General features: G+C 59.0%; 1 protein-coding gene across 1 annotated transcript; it reads right to left on the minus strand.

The window, feature by feature from the left end:
* Positions 1 to 392: 392 nt before the first annotated feature.
* On the minus strand, positions 393 to 11,221 carry Slc5a5 (solute carrier family 5 member 5). The gene is made up of 15 exons (XM_027932227.2): positions 10,865 to 11,221; positions 9,993 to 10,058; positions 9,704 to 9,755; positions 9,495 to 9,562; positions 8,239 to 8,393; positions 7,307 to 7,447; positions 7,107 to 7,236; positions 5,975 to 6,063; positions 5,264 to 5,376; positions 5,120 to 5,190; positions 4,691 to 4,777; positions 4,396 to 4,589; positions 2,468 to 2,592; positions 1,721 to 1,836; positions 393 to 542 (listed from the first exon to the last, which is right to left on the minus strand). Exons 1-15 carry the CDS (start codon positions 11,219 to 11,221, stop codon positions 393 to 395), a joined length of 1,914 nt encoding a protein of 637 aa, XP_027788028.2.
* Between the last annotated feature and the right edge of the window lie 3,914 nt (positions 11,222 to 15,135).

Raw genomic sequence — 15,135 nt, forward strand, 5'->3', positions numbered from 1 at the left:
CCTGAATTCCTCCAAGATCCTCGCCAAGGTTGAACACATTCCAGGGGAAGGTGGGGTCTTTCTCAGGCCCTGGTGTTGGGTCTGCGGGTTTTCCATGCTGTCCAGAAGGGCCACCAACAGCTTTCTCTTTGTGGACAGAGAAAACTCCGGTCTCATTTTGAGGGGCAGGAGCGCGAGGGAGGGCAGCCTCTAGGACTAGAGCCGAAGCCGGGAAACCACCACCTGGAGGCGGGGCCGACCTCCTGGAGGCGGGGCCTTGGGCCGCGCAGCCCCAGGCTTATTTGCATCTCATGCCCTCCAGCCAGTCAGAGGCCGGGCCTGTTGGCTGGTGGCCTGGGATTGGTCCATCCTGAGATTCCACCCCAGGTGGTTGGGCCAGGCCGGCCCTGCCTTCAGAGGTTCGTCTCTCCATGGTCATGGCCACCAACGTGTCCAGGGCCAGGGGTCCCTTCCATCTCCTGCCCCAGGAAGAGCGGATGGTCCTCATCGTTGGGCAGGGATCCAGGGGGCTTTTTGGTTCCAGGAAGGATTTCTTCAGGACCCTGAGGGTAGGGGAGAAGAAAGACCCCATCAGAGATCCTGTCCCCAGGTGGGGATCCTGATGACCTTGGAGGACCAGCAGTGTGCAGGGTCACACAGTATCTCCTTGTCCAGTACTTTGTCTAGGCCTGTCCCCTCTGTCTGCAGAACCTCTCTTCTCTGTGCCTAGGCCACCTACAGTTCAGGCCACTGATACTCGCTCGGACACCGTAGCTCCCTCCCACCTCTGCCTTTCTATTTCCCTTTGAGAAAAAAATATTTTCCCACAGCAGCTGGAGGGAACTTTAAAACACTCGGGCCAAACCATTCCCTCCCCAGCAGGCCTGTCTCTGCCGGGGCTGGTGCACCCGCTGTGACCTCCCGTGTCCTTCCCTAGGGCTGGCTCCTCCTCATGGGCGGCCAGACCTACCTCTTCCAGAACACCGACCTGACTTTTCTGGCTGCAGATGCGCCCCACCACAGCACCCCGCTTTGTTATCTTAGCCCCCACTGCCTGCTGGGACCCAACTTGTTTCTTTTTGTAGATTTCATCTGCTCCCACAGCAATCACATGGTGCTGGCCAACGGCCATCTACCCCCATCGTGTGTCTTATGTAAGATTTTTCTCTGAGTTGGCTCATTTTTGAATTAAGTCATTTTATCTTAAGAGATTATATATAAATATCCTAAGAGCAAATCTCTTGGCCCTGCCAGAGGTAGGAAGTCATCATAAAAAAACAGATACAAGCTGGTCACTGCGCACACACCTGTGATCCCAGAGACTGGGGAGGCTGAGGCAGGAGGATCACAAGTTTGAGGCCAGTCTCAGCAACTTAGCAAGACCCTAAGCAACTCAGTGAGACCCTGTCTCTAAATAAAATATTAAAAAGGCTGGGGATGTGGCTGGGGACGTGGCAGATGGGCTCAGTGGTTACATGCCCCTGGGTTCAATCCCCAGTACAAAAAAAACAAAACACAGATGTGAGAAAAGTAAACAGTATTGAGCCCCGCTTGCTCCTGTGACAGGAAACACTGCATTCTGTTGAGGATGACCCTGCATCCACCTGAGCCTGTCCACAGGAGGGAAGACAGGCAGGGACAGATGGGGACTCACCACATCCCTCCCCTGAGTTATGCCACCCGCCAAGTGCCCAGAACCACCGGGCAGTCCCTTGCTGTGCAAGCCCAGCCTGAGACTGACCTTCACCAATGTGTCGTCCAGGGCAGTGATCTCCTCCTTGGGGGCCACTGACGCCGTCTGTCGAGCAAGGTCCCACCAGAGCAGCCCAGGGCCCAGGGCACTGCGCTTGGTGGGGCCTGGGGGCGGGGAATTGAGGCCATTAGTGAGGAGGCAGTGGGGGCTGGGACGGGGCCTGGGGGTGCAGGGGAGGGCCTGGGGCCAGCGTGGGGTGGCTCCAGTCCCAGCCCCAGCAGCTCTGCCCCTCTCTGAGCCCGTCTCCTGTCTGCACAGTTGCTGGCCGGGGCGGGGCGGTGCCAGCCTGTGTGTCGCCCAGGGCAGCATCCAGGTGTCTCGAATAGCACCTGGCACAAGGAGGCTCAGCGAGGCCTAGGGACTGGAAGTCTGCCACTCGGGGAGTGGGACTGCCACTCTGTCGCTATTCACCTCTCTTGGCTTCTTTCTATTCTCTGTGGGAGTCAGAAATCCGCGCGTAGTCACCGCGTCGCAGAGAGAAAAGGCGTTTCAGCACCAGGGACAGCGCCCGCGCCCCCTCCCTCGCCTACAGCGGGGACTTGTGTGGAGAGGGGACAGCTGGTTCCTGCTTCTGCAGTAGGGCCAGCCTCGGAGGTGGGGACTGTCCCCGAGGTGCAGCACAGGGGTCCCAGTGTCAAGCCTGCAGACTCCCTTCTTCCTCTCCCTGCCGGGAGAGGCCCTGAGGCAGGGATGACCCAGATGACCCAGGTGGCCCTAGGTGGCAGGCCCGCTTACCGCTCAGGTAGCTGACCAGGGCCCCGCCCAGCATGGTGGTCAGCGTGCCCAGGGCGCCGTAGTACAGGTAGGAGATGGCGTAGAAGCTGTCAGCTAGAGCCGGCCTGCCCGGGGCCACCCTGGAGCTGGAGGTGGGAAGCGTGGGCAGGAGCCTCCCGTCGCACACCTGTGTCCCTCCCAGAGCCCTCCCAGGCCTCCCGCTGCTCTCCACCTCCACGGCCACAGCCTGGCCCGGAGGACCCCTCAGCGCTCACTGGATGTCCTCAGCAGCCAGCCCTGCTCCCAGGGACCCACTCCCAGGCCCCGCCCCGCTCAGCAGGAGACCCGGGCCTCTCCTGCCGCTGCCCGTCACCATCCATGGCTCCCTATTGACCTCAGAATCAAACCAAATTAAACCCTTGGAAGAAAATGTACACATAGATCCATGAAGATGGTGTAGGCACTGGGCTCCTAGACGGGACAAATCAGGCAGAAACTAAGGGGGGAAAAAGATGAATTGGACTTCATCAAAACTAAGAACTTTCACCGGGCATGGTGGGGCCCCCCAGTAATCCCAGCAGCTCAGGAGGCTGAAGCAGGAGGATGGCAACTTAGCAAGGCCCTAAGCAACTCAGCGAGACCCTGTCTCAAAACCAAATTAAAAAACGGCTAGGGATGCGGCTCAGCCCCTTGGATTCAATCCCTGGTACCAATAAATAAATAAGTAACAGCTTTTCGGCTGGGGCTATCGCTCTGCAGTTCAGCTGGCACTTAGCAAGCTCAAGGTCCTGGGTTTGATCCTTAGCACCACCGCAAAGTAAACATAAATACATAAACAAATAATTCTAATAAGAAGGAAAATGCAAATTAAAATTTTCTTTGTATCAAAGAACACTGTCAAGAGAATAAAAAGATAAATTATAGAAGGTGAGAAAATATTTGCAGAATCACACATCTGATAAGGGTCTAGTACCCAGAATATATAGACATATATAGATGATGTAAATTAAAACTCAACAACAGAAAGACAAAGGACTGCTGGGGTTGTGGCCAGTATCACTATGGGGAAATGTAAATCGACCCCCAAGGAGAGGCCCTCCACCCTCTAGGAGGTCTGGGTATTTTTTTTTTTTTTCTTTAAGAAACAGCAATGGAGAGGATGTGGAGAAGTTGGGCCCCTGGTCTGTGGCTGGTGGGAGTGTAATTAAACAGAATTACCGTATGACCCAGCATTTCCACACCCAGGGATACACCAAGAGAGAGGAAAACACATTTCACACCAACGCTCATGCGCAGATGTTTACAGCGGTTCATGATCCCAAGGAGTGGACAACCCGCGTCCATCAGCAGATGAGCAGATTAACCAAACGTGCGGCCACCCCCACTGCAGATGTACTCGGCCACAGGAAGGAATGGAGTCAGCCTGGCTGAGCCTCGAACTAGGCTGAGGCCAAAAAGGTCACTTTGTCCAATTTCGATTCCAGCTACATGAAATGCCACAAGAGGCAAATCCGTAGCAAGAGAAAGAGGAATTGTGGTTTGCCAGAGGCTGGGGATGAGAGGAAAATGGAAAGGGACTGCTCATGGGATAGGGCTTCTCTCTGAGTTGATGAAAATCTTCTTTGTTAGACGGTGCCGATGGCCGCATAAATTTTATCCATGTACGACCAGACCCCCTTTTAATCCAATCTGTGGTATGTGACTCCTATCTCAATTTTAAAAACTAGAATCCAGTTGAACTCCTCTCCCTGCATGTCTCCTACCTTCCCTCCTCTCTGCACCTGGGCTGCAGCAAGCTGAAACGAGCCTCAGGGTCTTTGCACTTGCTCCCCTGTCCTCCAGGAACACTGTTCCCGAGCCTCGCTCCTTCTTCCTCAGGGTTCAGGATTCCTCCCTGACCGCGCACGCTCAGGCCAAGTGTCTGCCACCTCCCAGACCAGCCTGCTCACCTGGAGGTCCTGCTGGAGGCGTTGGTGGTGAGGGTCAGCTCCAGAAGATCAGAGGCGTTGGCTGAGAGAGTCCCGCAGCCGTAAGTGGATGATGGCAGGACTCCCATGATCTGGGCGCTAGGCGGGTAGAGCGAGGCGCCCATGGCCACCCACAGCGAGAGCGCCAAGCCCATGACTAGGCCAGAGAGGACGCCCTGGAGGCGGAGCCAGCGTCAGGGAAGGGGCTGCCAGGCCACGCCCCCAGGCCCTCCCCCCCCCCGCCCCACTGCCCCCCCCCCGCGCCCTCCCCACTCACGGGCGTGTTGCAGGCAGGCAGGAACATCCCCAGCATGAAGGCCCCTAGCAGGGGGCCGCTGATGACACCCATGACCGTGAAGGACCCCTGTGAGAGTAAGGGGGGCAGGGCTGAGGGCAGAGCCGTCCTCAGGTCACCCACTGGGAAAGCAGGACCCAGGGGTTCCACCCGGGGCTCCAGCGTCCCAAAGGAAGGGGAACCCCTCCTCCCACTTCTCGGAACGGTGACAAGGTGACAAAGAGTCTTTCTCCAAGGCAGGGAAGTCCTTTCAGTCCCCAGGACAAAGCCCCCCACCTCCCTTGTCCCCTCGCCGCAGGAAGCATCCTATCCAGTTCTGCGCGACGTCGGCGACCCTCTCTGAGCCTCAGTTGGGCCGGGACGATGCCCCACGTCTTGGGGAGATCGGACGGGGTGGGGTGCAGAGCTCACCTGGAGGACACCACCCCCCAGCAGCGAGGACAGAGCCGCCACCGTGAGACAGACTGAGCCGTAGATGAGCGCTGCAGGGGACACGGGGTGGCCCGTCAGTGGGAGGCACCGCCCCGCTCCCGTGCCCTAGGTGCCCCAACTCACAGAGTCCCTTGGAGATCAGCATGAGTTTCCGGGTCGCCAGGTTGGGCTTCCGGGGCTTGATGAGGTCCTCCACGGTGACCGCGGCCATGGCATTGATGCTGGTGGACGCCGTGCTGCGAGGGGGGAAAATGGGAGAGGGGTCGGCAGGTAGGGCTTGTCACCCCCGCTCTGGGGTCCACCTGTTGCACCAGCCACTCAGCTACCAAGTCCAGCTAGGCTGCCAAGACCTCGCCCATCAGGAAGCAGAGGTGGGGGTGACCAGAGTCCCCAGGGAGTGGAGGAGCCCTGCAGTCCTGTCCTGCTCCGGAGACAGGAGATACTCCCAGGAGAGCAAGGGTACTGTGACCAAGGTCACATGAGACAGAAAGGCTGGTTGCACCAGGGAGACTGAAGGCATGTGTAAAACCACCAGTGTGGGTAGCCCCAGAGGGCAGGGGTGGGGTCAGCATGGTCAGGATGCAGGACAGCAACACTTGCCTCATAATAGGTGCTCAATAAACACTCATTTGAGAAGGAAGGCAGAGGAAGAGGGCAGTGTCCCTGCTGGAGCTGGGGTCCCTGTGCTCAGAGCCCACACTGGCTGCCATCAGGGCAGTGGGCAGGAACTGTGAATGGGTGGATGTTCCAGCATATTCCAGCCCCGGGGAGACATCAAGAGCGAGGACGCCCTTGGGGACTTAGATATGGCTGCTGAGCAAGTCGGAGGCTCACCTGAGGGTGCCACTGTAGGCACAGGCAAGGAAGAGCCCGGGGACTCCAGGCAGGTCCTTGAAGATGTCCAGCACGAACAGGGGCATGTACTGGGGGAGGAGGAGCCGGGGTCACCCTCTAGGACAGCAGCGTCCCAGGGGAAGCCTCCTCTCTGTCGTGACCCTGCATGTCCCCACTGCCCAGGACACACGGGACTCAGAGTGACAATGTAGATCTGAGAACTGTCCCTGAGCCCCACTGTGTGCCCAGTGACACAGGGTCCCCTGCCATCAACATTTTACTCACGAGGACTGTAGGGCCAGAGTGGCACCATTATGGGGCCTAGGATCTGACCCCGTTGGCGGGACAGCAGATGGGATAGCCTTGTGACCTCTGCCAACTCGGAACCCCATGGCTTAAGCTCCAGCGGGGGTGCCACCCAAGAAGGGGACCTGGTCCCAGAGCTGCCCAGCCTCCTGCTAACCTCAGGTGCATTCTTCCCCTCCGAGCCCCAGTCTCCTCCTCTGTAGAGGAGAGCTGCGGCAGCCTCGCCCTCTCCACTCCGGAAGAGCTAAGGGCTCGCTGACGGCTTGTGAAGGGAACAGCATGAGGAACAGCAGGTGCTTGGGACATCAGTGTCAACACCACTTCATGCTGGATCACATTCCCATATCCTCCTTTTTTTTTTTTTTTTTTAAATTGGGGATTGAACCCAGGGGCATTTGACCTACAACCCTAACCCTTTTTATTTTTTACTCTTAGACAGGATCTTGCTAAGTTGCTGGGGGTCAAGGTTACGAAATTGCCAAGGTTGGCCTCAAACTTGTGATCCTCCTGCCTCAGCCTCCTGAGTAGCTGGGATTACAGTTGTTTGCCACTATACCCAGCTCCATATCCTCCTTGATGTCCCCTAGGGGGTCTCTGGGACTCTCAATATGAATGTTCCCCTCCCCTGCTCATCGGGCTTCCCATTGCCTCCCGGACTCATCTCCCCCTTATCCTACATCCTCCTCTGAGCTGTTTCCTGCCTCCGGGCCTTTGCACAGGCTGTTCTTTCTGCCAGGAAGGCTCTTCTAGCTCCATCCCCCAAGATTAAGAAGTGGGGCGCAGGACTGCCAAGGGCGGGGGGGGGGGGGCGCTCAGTGGGACTCACTTGATCTGGGGCAGAGATGCGCCCTGTGAGGAGGGGGTCACAGCTGTTGTAGAACACAAACATGACGATGCCGCAGAAGGCCGCACTGGACACGATCAGGACCAGGCCCAGCTGGTTGATGAGGAGGGCCCTGGGGGGAGGGGCAGCTCAGGCCAGGGAAGGGGGCCGCGGCCCGGAGGCCTCCCGGGCCCCGCACTCACAGCTTGGCCTGCCTCTCCGTGCGGCAGGCGACGTAGCGCTGCACCTGGGCCTGGTTCACGCCGTACACGGAGAGCCACACCAGCGTGCCGCCCACCACGAACGTCCAGAACGTGTAGCGGCTGCGAGGATCAGGGTCGAAACTGGTAAGGACAGGGCGGGTCAGCCATGTGCACATGTCACATTGACCTCACCTTCCCCAGGACCCCAGATGGCCATCCTGGATGTCCTGGGCCCTCGGAGAGCCTCTGCGGCAGGCCCTCAGTGTGAGAGCAGTTTGTCTGATTGAATGCACTCTTTATTCCGAGTCACCTCCGGAAGCATTCAGAAGACACTCTCTCTGTGCAGCTCGGTGCTAAGGCGCTTGCTCACCATGCATAAGCCCTAGCTTCCATCCCCAGCACGGAAAGAAGAAGAAAAGAGAAAAATAGATCCTTCCTTTGCTGTTGGGTGTGGAGGCGCAGGCCTGTAATCCCAGAGGCTCTGGAGGCTGAGGCGGGAGGATGGCAAGTTCAAAGCCAGCCTCAGCAACTTAGCGAAGCCCTAAGCAACTCAGCGAGACCTTGTCTCTAAATAAAATATTAAAAGGACCGGCGACGTGGCTCAGGGGTTAAATGCCCCTGAGTTCCATCCTTGGTTCAAAAAAAAAAAAAAAAAAAAATCATCCTTTCTTTGTCCAGCTGGGAGATCCAGGAGGCTTCAGTGTCCAGGCTGGCCTGGGCACAAGGGACAGAGCTGGATGTAGACCTGCCTCTCCACCCCCCAGAGCCAGTCCTGGCCAGAAGGAGGGATGGGGCTGGAGGGGTGCAGGGTGGCAGAGGCAGGGCTCAGTCTGCAGGGAGCTGGGGAAGGGGCAGAGAGGCTTCCTGGAGCAGGCAGCATTGGCTGGTCCCCCGGGGCACAAAGGGGGTGTCCTGCTTTACAGTTAACTCACTCCAACAGGTTGATCCTCGAGTGATTCTGAGCGAGTCTGAGCACACGCCAGGGCCCTCCCATGAGCACGGTGCCACGGGCCAGGATGGCCCAGAAGCCAGCAAGCATCACCACCACCTGGAACACATCCGTCCAAATCACAGCCTTCATGCCGCCCTGCAAGGAGGAGCAGAGAGGAGTCAGCTGGGCGCCTGACCGTGGCTGGCCCCGTCTGACTTGGGGACCAATGTGTCTCTCTGCCTTAGTTTCTTCATCAATAAAATAGGGTTAATAGGGCTGGGCTGGGGCTCAGTGGCGGAGCGCTTGCCTGGCATGTGTGAGGCCCTGGGTTCAATTCTCAGCACCACATACAAATAAACAAAACAAAGGTCCATTGACGACTAAAAAAAATATTTTTTAAAATACAGTAGGGTTAACAATGCTTTTGTTTGTGAGATCTAAATAAGTTAATAAGTGAAAAAGACTCAGAAGAGCACCTGGAACTCAGGGACTCAGTGAGCGATTACTGCATGACTATGCCCATGACTCTACTGTCATTACTAATTATTATTATTATTGGTACTGGGGATGGAACCCAGGGGCACTCAACCACTGAGCCACATCCCCAGCCTTTGTTTGTATTTTATTTAGAGACAGGGTCTCACTGAGTTGCTTAGGGCCTCGCTAAGTTGCTGAGGCTGGCTTTGAACTTGCCATCCTCCTGCCTCAGCCTCCAGAGCCGCTGGGATCACAGGCCGACTCCACTGGGCCCAGCCATTATTAGTTACTTCTTACCCAGCCAACCTGGTGGCTTAGAAGTCCCTGATTTTTCTTTGGAGAAGACCCTCCCCTCTTGCAGGGCAGCTTCAAGAATAGCCAATCAGAGCGCCCCAGACCCTCAAGCTGCCTGGAATGTTTCAGTCGGGACCTGGGACCACGGTGAGCCAGAGGCTGGAGAGGCGGGTGCTGAAAGGGCCCTTCTGGGCAGGAAGCCAGAAGAGGTGGGAGCCTGGACCTGATGGAGCCCAGAGAAGTGGGAGAGGGACCCCGTCGGAGGCCCTGATTCAGCCACGCCTGAAGCTAGCCTATTCCTGGGTTCTCAGCAATGAGCTTTTCAGATCACTTTTCATTAGAAAGAAGAGAAAACCGAGACCCAACTAGGACCGGGGCTGACTTGGGAGATAGCAGGTCAGAGATGAGCTGGCGGACCCCAAATCTCCCCACAGAAGACCCAGTGGGCATGAAGCCCCCGCGTCCCCCCCCATCGGGGACACTCACCACAGTCGTGTAGAAGGTGCAGATAATTCCGGTGGACAGGAGTGACGCCCAGATGTCCAGCCCGGTCACTGTGCAAATTAGACATCCCCCAAATTAGTCGTCCCTGCGGGGAGCAAAGTGGCCCTCGGAGTCTTCGGCCCTCCTCTCCCTCCCCCTCTTCCTGGCTAGCCTTATCCGCCGGGACCCCCCTCCCCGATCTCCCAGGCGACCTTGGTTCAGGATGAGCGCAGGTGCGTAGATCACGATGCCGGTGTAGAGCACCTGCAGGCAGAAGGCGGGCGGGTGAGGCAGGGCGGGGGCGGGACCGGCCTGGGCGGGGTGCGGGCAGGGTCCTGTCGGTGGGTGGGAGGGGCCTAAGAGGCGGAGCTAAGTCGCTATGTGGGCGGGGCCTGGGGCTGCGCTGGATTGGGGTGGGTCGGAGGAGCTGGGGACCGGCTGTGCGCGCTAAGGTTGGAGCCTACGGGGTCTCTGGGTTGAAGGCGGGCGGAGGCCACTCACTGTAGCCACCAGGTACTGCACCGTCCCGCAGAGCCGTACCACGCGGCTGAATCGCAGCTCCAGGTACTACAAAAAAAGGAGCCGAGGGCTTGTGGTCACCGGGACAGTCCCGAGGAATCTGGGGTCCCTGCCCGGCCTCTCGGTTTGGACCCTCCCTCCGGAGGCGAACTGCGCTGGCCCTACTTTTGCCCCAGCGCCCCGCGCACACCCGGATCTGTCCGCGCACTCGTGCCATCTCGGTGCCTTGCACAGGACGTGTGCCCTGGAGGAGCGATCCATACTTGCACACCTGTCTTCCCACTCATGTCTGACCGCCGGGGTCGCCCTTACAGCGAAGTGCGACAAAGCACAATGCAGTGCCGGGTGGCCAATGGCATTGGAGGCTACTGAATACCGGACACGATTACCGCTTTACTCTCCGTCCCGGGGCGGGGGGCGGGGGGAATCATATCAACGGCTCACCTGGGACAGGTAGAAAGCCCGAGCAGAGAAGCGCCCTTGCTCAAGGTAGAGGTCAAGAGTTAAGCTGGGTTTTGGACCCAGAGCAGGGGGTCGCCCCTCTAGAGTGCATAAGTATGAAAGTTTGGGACACGTTGGGGACAGGTGTGTGCCTGCCCACACGCGAGTACACTTCGGGCTGAGGCTGCACCGCCCTCGTGCGCCCGCACCAAGGAACCAGGACACCCTCTTCGCTTCCTCCTTCCTGCCCCTCGCCCCACTGCCTGGGGCTCTTCCCAGAACCCTCCTGCAGGTCTGCCCGGGGCCCCACCAAGCGCCAGGAGCGGATCTGCCTCCCGCTGCACAGTAGCTCGCAGCCCAGGGCCTCCAGCCCCGGTCCCGGGTTCCCAGACAGGCAGGTCCCCTCCGGGTACCTGGTAGGTGCTGGTGAGGCCGAGGCGGTAGAAGACGGGCATGAAGAGCAGCGCGGTGAGCAGCGAGTTGAGCATCTGGCCCAGGCACATCCAGAGGAACTTGAGGCCGTAGCGGTAGGCCTCGGCGGGCACGCCCAGCACCTGCACGGCCGACATGAAGCTGGCGGCCAGGGACAGGCCCACCGGCAGGGCCGTCAGGCTGCGGCCCCCGGTGAAGAAGTCCTCGGCGCTGCGCTGCCCGCCCCGAGCCAGCCCGACCCAGAGCCCGATGCCGGTGGACACGAGCAGCATGAGGGCGAAGACCCCGTAGTCCCAGGCTCCGAACGTGGCCCGCGCTGCTGCCTCAGTGACCTCCATGAGGGCAGGTGCGACGGCCACCGGTGTCCTCGGCCAGGAGGCTGCAGCGGTGTGGGCGGTGGAGGATGCAGGGGGCCTATAGGGGAGTCCCAGCCTGTCCCCCTCCGTGTGGGGTGACAGCAGCAGGAGGGGCAGGGGCTCCCTGGGCCGGGGATCTGCGGGTCCTCGCGGTTTGTCCCTCTGCGCCTCCGTCTATCTGTCCACTTCACCCCGCACTCTGGGACCAGCTGCCCGACCCAGCTGCGTGCGAGCAGCTGGCCAGTCGGACCCCCTCCCCGGGCGCTGCGCCCCGCTGACAGCGGGAGGTCTCGGTGGGGCTTAAAGAAACAGTTCCAGGTTGTGGGCTGCGGATTTATTGGGCTCAGGGGTCAGAGTGGCTCCGCCCCAGACCTGGAGGCGGCCGGACCCGCACCCTTTCGCGTCTGGGGCAAACAAGCTGGGAAAGGCCACGTGGTGTCTGCTGGGGGCGGGGGCGCGGGGTCCTCCCCAAAACTCCACTCCCCCCCCCACCCCACCCCCGCTTCCTTTGGAACTTTTCCCTGACCCCTGCCTGTCCATGCCAGCGGTGGACCAGTAGGGAAACAGACTTAGAGCGGGCCTGCCATTTGCCCAAGGCCACGCAGCCTGCTTCAAGCACTCAAAGTCCCCGGGCGCTCATTGTCCCACAGGTCGAGGTTTCACTTCAGGGTTTTGTGGGCGCCAAAGGGAAAACCGCTGAGCTTCAGCCGCTCGCCCCAACTAGTATCTGGATCTACTGTTTCCCCGGAGTCTCTGGGAAAGGACATCATCAGCCCCTGCCCTCTGGGCACCTGGGCGGGAGGCATTCAGGGCTCAAGTCCTGCGCGGGAGTCCTTGGGGGATTCTTTGCTCTTTCTCTAGGAAGAGCAGCATTCCCTGGGGCTCCCGTTCCCCATCTGTAAACGGGAAAAAATAGCCCGCGAGGAATGAATTGAGCCTGGTAACGTCGCCTGGCCGCGGGGTGCTTGGTCCGGTGACCTGGAGTCCATTATCTCCCACTCACTGCCTCCTTCAGCAACCGAGCAGGGAAGTCATCTCGGGCCAAGGGAGGAAAGTGGACCACAGAGGTCATGAGGTGACTGCTGTGGCTGCCAACCTCAGTACCTGAAGACCTGCTGCTACTGAGGAGGCCCTAAATAATCCCTGCAGCTTCACTTGCTCTTTAAAAAAATATATTTGTATTAGTCGTTGATGGACCTTTATTTCTTTATGTAATGTGGCGCTGAGAATCCGGCCCAGTGCCCCACACGTGCTAGCAAGCACATGGCCTCTGAGCCACCGCCCCAGCCCTTCACTTGCTCTTAATTGACTTAAAAAGCACTGGCCGTGGAGGCCACACAGCTGGACAGGACATCTCTGGTCCCTCTCTGGCTTTGCTGCAGATCACACCTCTGATCTGTGGGTCCGATGATAACAGTTGCCTTTAGGGACTGGAAGGTCACTTGCTGCAAACACCAACTCTTCTTTTGGGCCCACGGGAGTGTGCTGGGTGGCTGGAGCCGGTGGGATGCCCGGCCTCCCTGCCTCCACATTGTCTGTGTCTCCTTTAACTTAAGGAGCAGGTGCAACGCCACTCTGCACGGAGACATGTGGCTGGTTTGAGTTTTGTCCAAAACTCTCCCATGGTCAATGACTGGACTCTGGGGCTCTCTCTGCCCCTTCCGGCCCCCTTTAAGGCTAAGCACACCCACCAGCCACCTCGACCCGAACAGCAGACCAAGAAAGGAGTGACCGGAGGTGAGAGCCAGTTCCTGGAAGACCTGCACCTCTGCCCAGAAGGACAAGAGGACTCCTCCCCTTTCCAGCCGGTCCCTCTCCCTCATTATTCCTGTCCTATGTTCTGTCCCTCCCCTCCCCCCCACCCGGCACAGCCCCAGGGAGAAGCGGTGGTGAGCTCTCTTCTTTCTGTGGCCACTGGACACGCCCTGCTCCCCACACTCGTCTCCACGACATCACCTTTTTTGTGGGCTCGAAGCACCTTGACTACCCAGGAAGGAGGGGGGATCTGGGGGTCTCCACTGTGCCCACCGCTCGGAGGAGGGACAGGAGGCTCAGGGTTGGAGGTCTGCTGCCTAGGGTCGTGTAGCCACGGTCCCTAGGAGCTGTCATCTCAGCGCCCTTCCTGGTGGACCTGGGGTCTCTCTGGGTTGAGGTCCTGCTGGGACCCGATTTCCCAGGGGACCTCACTCTGAGAGCTCAGTTCCCTCAGATTACTGTCCTCTTCTCCAGCTTCCGTCGCCCCCTGGTGGCATCCTGTGGCCTGCACATGCCACCTGGCAGGGTCCAGCACCCCCCAGAGGTCCCACCCTGGACAGTCTTCTCAGGCCTTCACTCCATGCTGTCACACAGGCAGCTGTTGCCTGCTGGCCTGTCCCTCCACCAGGGTGATCCTGCATGCACCAGGCTTGGGCTGTGAAACTGGCTCATTGAGCACCTACTGTGTGCAGGGCGTGTCAGGCACTGTGACCCAGCAGCACCCAGGAGGGCCTGCCCTTGTGCTGCCTCCTGACGCTGACCCAATCAGCAGTCATTTCAGGAGGTGAGGTGAGAGGTGGAGACAGCCTGGGGGTCCTGGGAGTCCCTCCCGGTGGAGACCTGCAGGGTGCACCTGCTGGAGGCCTCGGGGAGGGAGCTCCAGGAACAGCACCTGCTGTGGGAAGAAGCAAGCAGGGAGGCCACTGTCCCCCTGGGTCATGGGGACAGTGCTGGGGAGCCACTTGAGTCTGGGGCAAGTGACCATATCCAAGATGGAGCTGCAGGCTGGATTTGGACATGTTCTGGAATCCTGGGGGGAGGCTGCAGGGTGGGCGGGGCACTCTCCTGTGGTGGTGGGGACGTGGGGGAAGGAAGGACTAGCAAGATGCACACAGGGTGGGCGGCCCCAAGTCAGGAGCTGGCAGGGACCACGGGCAGCTGCAGATGGTGGGGTGGAGGGGGCTCGGGTGCTGCCTGCCCCAGGCACCCCAAGGCTCCCTGAAGATGTGGCAGAGGCCAAGGGTGACAGCTCAAACTTCTGTGAGGTAATGATAATCCCCACAGGGTTTGTCTCCAGGATTCTGTCCCTGGGCTTCAGGACGTGGGTCTGGGCTCTCCTGTGCCCCTACTTATCTCACCTGCTCTTGGCATTGCCCTGGCTCAGGAATGGAGGCTCACACCCATCTCCCACGTTCCCCAGCCCTGTCCATGCCTGACACCCGGCACTTTGGCACCCAAGAAGAGGGCTCTGGAGAGCCTCAATACCAAGAGGTGAAGGGGTCCCTGGACCTTCCCCCTGCTCCTCCTTGGGCCCCAGCCACCCTTCCATGCCCGCCCTGGCCAGCCCCACTCATGGCCATGGGGAAGGCTTCCCTCCTCGCTGGCCACATCTCCAGCCAGCAACCCTAACGCCTGTCAGACTAAAGAGGGTAGAGATGTCCCCAGCAGTCTCTACAATGCCCTGCCTCCTTCAGGCCCTGCTTTAGTTAAGTCCCATCTAACAGGGCAGCCCCCGACCACAGCCTGGTGACTTGACATATTCTAGTTTTGAGGAAGTGGGTAAGGCCCAGGGGTGGGGGCACTCTACGGGGTCAAGGTACCAAAGTTCCTCCCACAGTGTTGCTGGTCTTCCTCATGGTCCAAGAGGATTGCTGGAAGGCTGGCCCTATGCCCACACTCTGACCCAATGGTTATTTCCTGAAAATGGCTCACATCACAGAGCCACCTGATAGGGTGGCATTTAACTAGGGCGATCCTGAGAAAAGACAAGCAGGTTAACTAGGAGTTTCTGTCAGAAAACACGAACATTAACAAAACCCATTAGACAAGTTTTTTTAAGTTTAGCCACATCTCCACTAACATATGCTAAGGAACATCACAGGTGTCCTGCAAAACAGCATCTGGGACTTCCCCAAACAGCC

This window comes from Marmota flaviventris, chromosome 1 (genome assembly GCF_047511675.1).
Source record: "Marmota flaviventris isolate mMarFla1 chromosome 1, mMarFla1.hap1, whole genome shotgun sequence".
NCBI classification, from domain to species: Eukaryota; Metazoa; Chordata; class Mammalia; order Rodentia; family Sciuridae; genus Marmota; species Marmota flaviventris.

Excerpts from the sequence above, each read along its gene's own strand:
- Slc5a5 (XM_027932227.2), bottom strand. The coding sequence starts at position 11,221 with ATGGAGGTCACTGAGGCAGCAGCGCGGGCCACGTTCGGAGCCTGGGAC. Across the intron at positions 7,448-8,238 it reads TCGAGGATCAACCTGTTGGA|TTTCGACCCTGATCCTCGCA; the intron begins GTGAGTTAACTG and ends TGTCCTTACCAG. Across the intron at positions 1,837-2,467 it reads CCTGGTCAGCTACCTGAGCG|GCCCCACCAAGCGCAGTGCC; the intron begins GTAAGCGGGCCT and ends CCCCGCCCCCAG.